Source organism: Branchiostoma lanceolatum, chromosome 10 (assembly GCF_035083965.1).
Source record: "Branchiostoma lanceolatum isolate klBraLanc5 chromosome 10, klBraLanc5.hap2, whole genome shotgun sequence".
NCBI classification, from domain to species: domain Eukaryota; kingdom Metazoa; phylum Chordata; class Leptocardii; order Amphioxiformes; family Branchiostomatidae; genus Branchiostoma; species Branchiostoma lanceolatum.
In genome coordinates, this window is record NC_089731.1 from 4,455,040 (window position 1) to 4,465,360 (window position 10,321).

The 10,321-nt window shown below is 38.6% G+C and overlaps 1 protein-coding gene across 1 annotated transcript in view; it reads left to right on the top strand.

The window, feature by feature from the left end:
* Positions 1-8,139, top strand: part of LOC136443089 (uncharacterized) — a 31,967-nt gene extending 23,828 nt beyond the window's left edge. The window contains exons 11-20 of the mRNA XM_066440158.1: positions 2,616-2,758; positions 3,462-3,614; positions 4,098-4,227; positions 4,695-4,769; positions 5,253-5,348; positions 5,662-5,804; positions 6,215-6,439; positions 6,915-6,994; positions 7,311-7,415; positions 7,937-8,139. Coding sequence (XP_066296255.1) covers positions 2,616-2,758; positions 3,462-3,614; positions 4,098-4,227; positions 4,695-4,769; positions 5,253-5,348; positions 5,662-5,804; positions 6,215-6,439; positions 6,915-6,994; positions 7,311-7,415; positions 7,937-8,079 — 1,293 coding nt within the window. The 3' untranslated portion in view covers positions 8,080-8,139. The remainder of the gene's footprint in view (positions 1-2,615; positions 2,759-3,461; positions 3,615-4,097; positions 4,228-4,694; positions 4,770-5,252; positions 5,349-5,661; positions 5,805-6,214; positions 6,440-6,914; positions 6,995-7,310; positions 7,416-7,936) is intronic.
* Positions 8,140-10,321: the final 2,182 nt, after the last annotated feature.

The following is a 10,321-nucleotide window of genomic DNA, read 5'->3' on the forward strand; positions in this document are numbered from 1 at the left end:
ATTGATTTATTAAATGGTATTCTTGATTCAAGACCCCCATCTTAGTTCAAGAAACTGTTTTTAGGTTTAAGGAATTTATTCTTGAGGACAGAAAGGTATTCCTACAACAAGAACCTCACTCTTAGTGCAAGAAACTCATTCTAGGTGTAAGAAATTCATTCTTGAGGACAGAAAGGTATTCCTATTACAAGAACCTCACTCCCAGTGGAAGAAACTCATTCTAGGTGTAAGAAATTCATTCTTGAGGTCAGAAAGGTATTCCTATTTCAAGAACCTCGCTCTCAGTGGAAGAAACTCATTCTAGGTGTAAGAAATTCATTCTTGAGGACAGAAAGGTATTCCTATTTCAAGAACCTCACTCTTAGTGCAAGAAACTCATTCTAGGTGTAAGAAATTCATTCTTGAGGTCAGAAAGGTATTCCTATTTCAAGAACCTCGCTCTCAGTGGAAGAAACTCATTCTAGATGTAAGAAATTCATTCTTGAGGACAGAAAGGTATTCCTATTTCAAGAACCTCACTCTAAGTGCAAGAAACTCATTCTAAGTGTAAGAAATTTATTCTTGAGGACAGAAGAAATAAGGAAATGTCAGTGAGGACGTAACAAATATAAACTTTTTCTTAGAATACTTTTCTCTGAATTTATTATATCGTAGATAAAAATTCTGTGCCATAGAAGAATCATAACAACAAGAAAATTTATTTCGAGGTTTCTAGTCGATATGTGTGAGAAAAAACAACTTGGTCAGAGAAAAATATTCTAAGAAAAAGTTTATATTTGTTACGTCCTCACTGACATTTCCTTATTCGTTCTTATTCTTGCACACAGAATAATTTTCTTTCTGGAAGATAATTTTTCTTCAACAAAGAAAAAACAAGAAAAAACAAGAATGTCTTTTTTTGTAGTGTAGCAGTATCATTGGACCCACTTTTAACATAAGCATGTAATAATAGTTCTAGGCTGAGAATACATCAAACTGGCCTGAACTTCTAATGTTATTTCCAAAAATTACTGGGATGGACTTTGACAGTATATGATGTATTATCATATGGTTCTACTTGCTTCATGCACCTCAGAATAAATTTCTGCCATCTTCTGTGCCATGGAAAAGAAGATCGAAATTCCTGAGTTGCCAGCTTTGTAACTGCTAAAACTTTGACATAATGACTCGAAATATCAACAGCACTCATAGGATTTTTTTCACAAAAGCCTGAGGCTTCAAATTGCCTGAGTGCAAGTAGTCCCATACTAAACAAGTAATTTGTGGGGAGTACCAGCTTTTTTCCTAGAACAATTGTAGCTATAGGGTGGAACTCGTTGTATCCAAGCACAGGGAAACATTAACAATGGTGTCTATGCCACATTTGCATGCGGCCAGGCGATGGTGGAACCCTACCACGTGACTGGCTTATCCAATCAGCTCCGGGCCGTAATTCGGCCTTTCTCGCAAAATCACACGAGATCTTGCGAAACAGGGCAAGATCGCAGGAGAACCACGCGAGTCACAGATCACATCAGAACTTCAATTATCTAATGGGCATTTAAGTCTGCACTCTCGGACGTGTCTGAGCTTTTCTCGAAGCCCTACCCCCCTGCATTTTTCGCCATCATCTTTATGAGAAATGTACCTACAATTTGATATAAATTCTTACAGGGAAGGACGTCGAAAAGTTATTCTTTATCATTTCAAAGTTAGGACATGTCATGTAAACAAAAAACAGCGACCGTTACTTTCCGTTACTTTCTTTTCTGCCAATCCTCAACCAAACTTCTCCCGGCAAGAACTGGCGCCTTGCTCTGACGTTTTTGTATGAAAAATAACTTTGACCGTATGTCTGAAAAGAAATTGCGTCTATAATTGGAGGTAAAGTTTGGCGGGAAGTTGGAATGGGCCAATTGGGACGCCATTTTCCGGACTGTCGCAAAATCGCAAATTTGCATAGTGGCCGAAATCTATTGTCGGTAGGCCGTTTCCCTGTGCCAAGTACCTTAGAGGTATTCTCATAAGATAGCTTTAAACAATGCATGCAGAGTAACATATTACATAGGTGAGATGTGACAAGTCGTTTGGTGTAATATAACCAGCTGCTGCCTCGCAGCATGCCTCTGCTAAGCTTGTGTGTTACGCGGCTATATAGACAAAGATACAGAGTATAGTGACATTTTGGATATGACAAGGAGTCGAGGACAATGTGCATCTTGAATCAATTGGACTTTATATGTTGCTATAGTTAAGCAAGTGTATATCCACAGGTTATTCCACCCTCTATTACCGTGAGCACTGCAAATTCACTTATATTTTGTGTTTGGCAGAAAAATTCTGCATATGGCTTGCAGAATTCTGCAGATCATGCGCAGAATTCTGCATATGGCTTGCAGAATTCTGCAGATGTTGCGCAGAATTCTGCACTCAAATGCAGAATTCTGCAAAATTCTGCAAAACTGACCAAGTCCCAGGGGACCTACCGATGATACCTACGTAACTTTCATTAAGTACTATAGCATACTCTTGAATATCAAGTCTCCTACTCAAACTATGCCTTATTGGTGAAAGTTCGTCCGGAATTAGAGTGTCAGTCCGGAATTAAAGTGTCGCCTGTTAACAATCTAACCTAGGTGGTGACGTCAGAGGCGTCGTACCTGCGTAGTTTGAACATCCTGGTGGACCACTTCATGCCCGGACTCATCCGGCCACTCAGCAGGACAGAGAGAACGCACCTGTTCTCCAACTGTAAGGAGGTCAGGGACCAGAGCGAGAGGTAGGTGTCTGTCTGTCTGTCTGTCTGTCTGTCTGTCTGTCTGTTTGTTTGAGAGAACGCATCTGTTTTTTAAAAGTTAGTTACTAATAGTTTTGTACAGTCAGTACAAGTTGTGCGCTAGACTACATGTAGACTGTGAGTTTTAATCCACTCACACTAGAAGGACCCCTACTCTTTTTGATAAGGTTGGTCCAGGGTTCTTAAACATGCTTAAGGTGTGACTGTCATCAGACACAGGACCTCCAGCTTTACAATGTAGGTCGCAACGGGACACTCCTAACAGAAGCTAGATACTCATTTTCACCTGCACAGTCATTGCACTACTGCTACATGTATCAGGAAAGTGTAAATGCTTCGTGTTTAACCTTTATGACAAAGCAGCCAACAATCTCAAGTAATATCTCAAAACTAAGTAATTGTTAACCTTCATGCTTATTATACTGTTAGTAACAGTAATTCTTGATTTAACTGTAACTTAATTTTAGCTGATTTAACGGTTACTAGTTAACAGCTAAAATTTCATCATCGCTAATATGTGATCCCTAATATTTGAGACAGTAATGTTTGTTCCCACTGTCAAAATTAAGTGCCGTCACCTACTTCATTTTTCCCCAACCGCTATATTTTCCTGCCGCTTTATTAAAGTGATTTACAGTACATCATGTGAATATGACCTCCATGTACCTGTTGCATCATCCTCCAGACTGTTGCTTGCGATGGAGGCCCAGCTGCAGAAAGACATCCGGCTGTCCCGGGTGCCCGACCTGGTGCTGAACCACGCCAGGAGCTACTTCGAGGAGTACATCAAGTACTGCAGGAACCTCGTGTACCAGGAGAGGGTGCTGCGAAGACTCACGTATGGAAACTTATATTCATCTTGTTAAAAACGTGTAGCTATTTGTAACTGTAACTGTATCTTATTAACTGGATGTCTAACCTTCATCAACGTATGTAGCTATTTGAAAGTATATTATTAAGTGCTTTATTGTCACGTCAACACTGATTTGTAAGACCTTTCCTTGTTAACAGGTAGAATAGACATGCAACTCTTTGGTCAGACACTGAGGGCTGTTTGTGATATCATTGATAATCATACCTAATGTCTTCATTTGAAATGTAGGGTAACTGTAATTGATTCAAAATCTCTAATTAAAAGGACTTTGCAGTGACTTTAAAAGAGTACAATCATGTATCTTGTAGATTATGTAAAAGGCGGTATAGCAAAACTATCCGAAGAATTGTAACATTGAATTATTTGCATGCACACTCACTCATTAATTTTATTGTCAACAATTAGACTCTCCTAATAATTACCCTCATGTTGTGTTTTCCTTTGCAGGACAGAGAACTCAGCCTTCCACACCATGCTGCAGAAGCTGGAGGTGGACAGAATGTGTGCAGGTCTGGACCTGCAGTCCTTCCTCATCCTCCCCATGCAGCGAATCGCTCGCATGCCCCTCCTCTTTGATGTGAGTACTTAGTGTAACAGCAATCCCCCATTGTGCCCATGCAGAGCTACATTCCCATTTGTATTACATAGAAAACATGTTTATGGTACCATTAATGCCATTATTATTATATTGTTAGTTCCTGAAAATGCATTCAAGTTTGCATGATTTTGATTTCGCGGCAGGAAGAAAATGGAGTGTTCGCGGTGGTTTAAAGTTCATGTTTGAGACAAAAGTAGACAAGGAGGAAGGTAAAAATGTTCTCGGTGAACATTTCTGCATTTACAGTACATCTTTTTATGTCATACCTGGGTTGTGATAATGTTCGATATGGGTGTTCTGGACCAATCATTATTTTATGATAGTATATGGGCTTCTACATTTGTATTTGTATCACACAGGGTTCAATTCTTTGAACATACTTTGAGTGTGCCTGACGTTGACGATCATGGTAAAACCTAACTGACGGTGTTTATTTTCACCAACAGGCAATTATCCAGAGGGCTGAAGCAGGGACATCACTTTATAACTCTGCATACAGAGCATACAAGTTTCTCAACAAGGTCAGCAATTTAGTGCCAGTTGGAAGACTTACATGTACATGTACAACCATCGTTTTTCTACATCGTAGCATGATATGGATACAAAATCACAGTATCTGCAAACAGATTTTGATAGAAATGCACATGTCAAGCTTAAAATAGCACAATAATGGAGTAAATTGAATTTTGTGTTATGTCCTTAGTGTTGCACATGTGAGTAGATTGGGTCTGATGTAAAAATATGTTGTAGTGAAATTGCAAAGCAAAATGAAATTTCTATCATTTTATACTGAGCTTTACAAGATATGTCAAGGAATTTTGTATAAATCCTCTACAAACTTAACTTGAAGATGATTAGTTTTTAAACACATAACAAAAGTCTTGATGGTTGGTTTACTAAACATTTTCATTGTACATTCACTGTCCAAACCTAGTACATGTGCTAGTTCCCTTGTCATTTTACCATTTATGATTTTTCAACAATCATAATTTTGCTATCCACAGACACTTAAAGCCTGTAATGAGGAAGCCAGAATAATGGCCAAGACAGAGGAGATGGTTCTTCTGCAGAAACAGTTCACCTTCAAACCAGGAGTTAAGGTATGTCATTATTGTAGGTTATATTTAATATGATATATACTGGGCACATCTATAGTAACTATTACAAAATCAATGAATGGACTTTGTCAGAAACTAATTTCAGATGCAAACTTGTCATTGATATGGTCAGTACTGTACATTGTACAATGTATTTAGAGTTGTTCAAACATTTACAAATTATAGATACATAATGTTGATTGATAGCTGAATACATACATACTGGGTTTTTTACGTAATTCCTTTCATTGCAACTCCATATCATGTTGTTGTATTGTCTTATAATCATAGCGACTGAAAATTGTGGTTGTTCCAGGAAATTGCGGTGGTTTCCGGGAAGAGGTACCTGGTGAAGAAAGGAGAGCTGACTCAGATCACTCAGGAGAAGAAGAAGTACCTGAGACAACCGCTGCACCTGTTCCTCTTCACTGATCTGCTACTTGTCACAAAGAAGAAGAGGTTAGCTGACTTCCTTGACTTCCTTCAGGACAGAAAAAGGCAATGGGAAGTGGCAGACCTGTCCCAGAGCTGCTGGCTCCATGAATGGAGAAAGGACCATGGCTCTGAGGATGTTATTGATTTGTATTGGGAATGAAAGAAACACACGCAGAGATATACACACAAACAGACAGATCAAAAACAAGACCTCACCGTGAATCAGTAGCCTCTTCCATTGACCTCATGAGCTGGAATTGCTGTCTTAGCCTATGTTCATACATGAACAAATTCTACCACCTCTGAACTCCAGATTTACTTCATGTTACTCCCTCAACTGTTATGTTGTATATACCAACAGTTATTGTAATTCAATATTTGATATAACTCTTTATCCATTCATTGATTTAACTCAGTTGTTTTCTCTTGTCCAGCGATTCGCAGTATACCATCATCGATTATGCGGAGAGAAGTTTTGTAGAAGCCAAAGAAAAGGAGGATCCCGACTTTGCCCTGGCAGCGACCAAACTGACGGCAACTCAGAAGATCCGGCGGTTCACCGGCACGCTGACCATCCCTCCTATAGAGTCTCTCTTCACAATGGAGCTGTTTGAGAACCATGAAGGAAAGCATGTCATGATAGACCTGGCCACAACTCTGTAAGTAATGTGTGGTACCCTAGGATAGCCATGTTAGAATAAGGCCTTCTCAGTAATGTTATGAACAGCTGGATATCTGAAGTGTGCATGAATTAGTACATCTCTTTCAATTCGAGCTTTTTTGATGTGTCAGTGAAGATTTAGTAGATTGCATGCACATGTTGCAGCAGACAAGTACATTTTTGTATTTTACATGGTGTTATTGTGAGAGAAATTTAAAGTGAATTGACTGATGATCCATTTTTGTATTTACAGCCATGGTTCCTTCTTCACTTTGTATCTAAGCATTATTGTTTTTTGATACGCAGTTGACAAATTCATTCTTTTCAGGTTATAGTGTACATTACAGTTACTAAAAATGTCTGCATCTCTCATAACAATACAATACCTTAAGTTTATAATTGAAGTAGTCATAAGCATTGTTGTGTTCTTGTTTTTATGTACTTATTTTTGTTTGTTTATTTGGTGTTTGCAGGAGTGAGAAGACAAGATGGGTGGAGGCCATCATGCCACCGAAGTCAGACATATCAGGAGAAACCATTTATGAGGAATGGGGTATGTTTTCTTATGCAATCATGTTATATTTAAGGGTTAATGACCCGCCCCGAGGTGTATATGGTGTCATAACGCCTGGCCAGGTGCTATAACCACCGAATAAAACCACCGAGTATAGTATACTATATATTATACTCTTTCTATCGGGTGCTACATGTGAGATATGATATTTTTATTCAGTTGTTGTGTTGTCTTGTAAATAATTATGGCCAACAGATACTTGCAAACTGAACAAGGTCCAGTATCTTGAATAACTACATTGTGTAGATGAATTGTCCTAACACAAATTGACAATCCCGTGTTTTCAACTTTGCAGACTGTCCCCAAGTCCAAGTGATCCACCCGTACCAGGCACAGCAGCCAGACGAGCTGGAACTGGAGCGCTCTGACATCATCAACGTCAGCAGAAAGATGGCTGATGGTAGAGACAATCATTTATTCTTTCATTCATCCATTCATCCATTCATCCACCCTTCTGTCTGTTCCTTCATTTGTTCATTCATTCATCAATGTATATCATTCAATCGTTTATTAATCCTTTCATCCATCTATCCATTTATTCAACCATCCTTTCATTATTCAGCCACTTATTTAGTATTTTAATTCATTACCTTCTTCAAGAAGGTTGATATGTTTTTCATAGCAGTAAATGTTTGCAGATTGAGGTGTTTGTGGTTCAACAGCATAAATAATGAATCCATAGATGTATTTCTGTTAAATATTGTATCTTGCTTTGGCCAGTATCAAAGAATTAGGATTAGATACATGGGTCTCCTTGTATATTTCCTTAGTACTGCAGAAGGACTTTTGGCTTTTGTACCTATTTCACCTTAATTTCATTCATTCTCTTTGTAAAGAACCTCAGCCTACTGGTATTATTGACATGGTACATGATACAGGTATTTTCATAATTATAATGATTGTTGTTTTGCTCCCCTTTAGGTTGGTATGAGGGAGAGAGGATCAGGGATGGAGAGAAGGGCTGGTTCCCTTCTAGCTACACTGAGGAGATTGAGAATTCTCATGCTCGCGCCCGCAATCTCAAGTACAGGCACAGAAGACAACTGTCCCTCGGAGAGGCATAGCCAGAAAGTAGCTGATCAAGGACCTTAAAAAATACCTTCTCAACTTCTGCAGTTTAGGGCTTAAGAACTGAAAGATTTTGTATTATATTCAGAGGGTTATTCCAAATAATCAATGATGTGGTGGATAAAGGGTGCTGGTCTTTAAAATTTAGAGATTGTATTAAAAAGAATTGCAAAGAATCATGAAATTCAATTGTACATTTTGTATTTTTAATAGTAGATGAAACCAAAGGGAATTTTTCTACCTTTTAAGGTTTGATAAATCTTGTAAACCAAAGGAGACAGTTTAATATTTTATGCTACTCACTTACATTTTGTATGACAGAAAACATGACCAACGTATATAATATATAGTGTTATTATGTAAATTTTGTATCACTAAAATCTTAAATCTTCTCAAAACTGCGCAGTGGGAAACCATTGTTTACCCTCAAACATGCATTTATTCATAGTGCACTGCCTTAATATTCATGGAATCTGATGATTACCTGTATCAATACATCAACTTCTCCCCCTTTTGAATTGTGCAATGGACATAAGTTACAAAAAATAACTAATTATAAAGTTTTGGAAAGCCCTTTATTTTTCGCATATCTGATTTGAGAAGTTTTTACATTTAATCAAGAAACTAATTGCCTGATACAACCTTTTGTTGCGGTCTTTGTCATTTTGGGAAATGCAGGGAACTGATCTGTTCTTCTGCCCTCATTTGTTAACTATATACAAGGAGACATACCATTAATATATAACATGTATATCCTCTCTATTGTTGGAATGATGCTATGATTTTATTTGGAAGGATAGTGTAATTTAGTTTCTTTAGTCCATGAAGTACATATAGCAACTAGATGTGTAGATAGAAGTTTTAATGTTTTAACCTTTGCCAGTTTTTGTTTCTAATTCGATGTTTGGTTACGGGAGAGGATATAGAATAGCCTGGGTGCCATCCTTCGTAGTACATGTAACTGCTGACTCAATCTTTTCACTTGCTAACTGTGGCTAGATTTGGAAAAAGAACAGATTGTAAACAGCTACTTTTAGTGTTTTAGTGTCTGTCTTTTGTGTACATAGTTGTGTATTAATCAAGACATCCCTTTTATCATTTTTACAAATTTTGTAAACGAACAGCATACACTGTCAAAAGATTATCAACATGTATTGAACACTTGTATTGGACTTGCTGTTTTCGAAAGTGTTTGCCCTCTAATACTTTAATGTATGCAATACCAGAATGAATGTAATTCTCAGATCATGGAGTGAGACGTAAGAATATGGCCAGATTTACACACCATTTAGGAGTAGACTCGGGGCTGTGTGTGAGAAGCTTTGGGCTGCTCAAGTGTAAGCCACGCGCTCTCTGCGACCAAAAATTTAACAAGGCGCTCAACGAATTTCGTAGATAAAAAACGAATCGTTTGGGCCTTTCGTTTCAGCCATACGCTTAAATTTTGCATGATATTTCAATTATGAAGTCAAAGGTTACACAAATCCGACTTAGGTCGCAACGAGAGCGCAGAAAGAGCGCAGCGCGATCGCCGTCTAGTTGAATGGGGGCCTTACATAAAACGGAGATATGGGGTCAAAACCGCAGCCTTATGCTAGGGTCACATTTCCAAGCCGGGGCCCGACCGGGCTGTTTGAGAAAACAAAGACTAAAAGATGCATATCAAGAATATACATAACGTATGGTAAGGAATAATTTTTAAAAGTTTTGTGTGTTTTGTTGTCTTTTATATCGTAGTTTTCGTTCCCACAAGCTGCCCGGCCGGGCCTCGGCTTGGAAATGTGACCCTAGCATTACGTGGGTCAAATCTGTAGCCACATTGATCGGGAAGATCTAGGGTAAGTCCTCTGCAGGGATTGAGTGGTGTAGTAACCTGAGGGGAGATTACATATCAATGCCACAACGAGGGCATGGGTATAATGTCGTAATCATCACTCTACGTGATATGAACCGACCAATCTAACCCCCCCCCCCCCCCCCGTCTTCGGCCGGATGCAATTGTAGTAAGAAATTGCATTTTAGGATAGACTCTAGCCAGCGTTGAGAGCTACAATATTTAGCTTCGATAGATACATGTGTGTGTGACAGAGTGTGTGTGTGTACGTTTGTGTCTGTGTGAGTGTGTGTCTGTCTGTGTGTGTGTGACAGAAGGACTGAGTTTGATGTCCCTCGAAACCTGTTTCAAAGATCACATGCAAAATGTATGCTATTCATCTGCTTGAAAAATTACATTAGCTA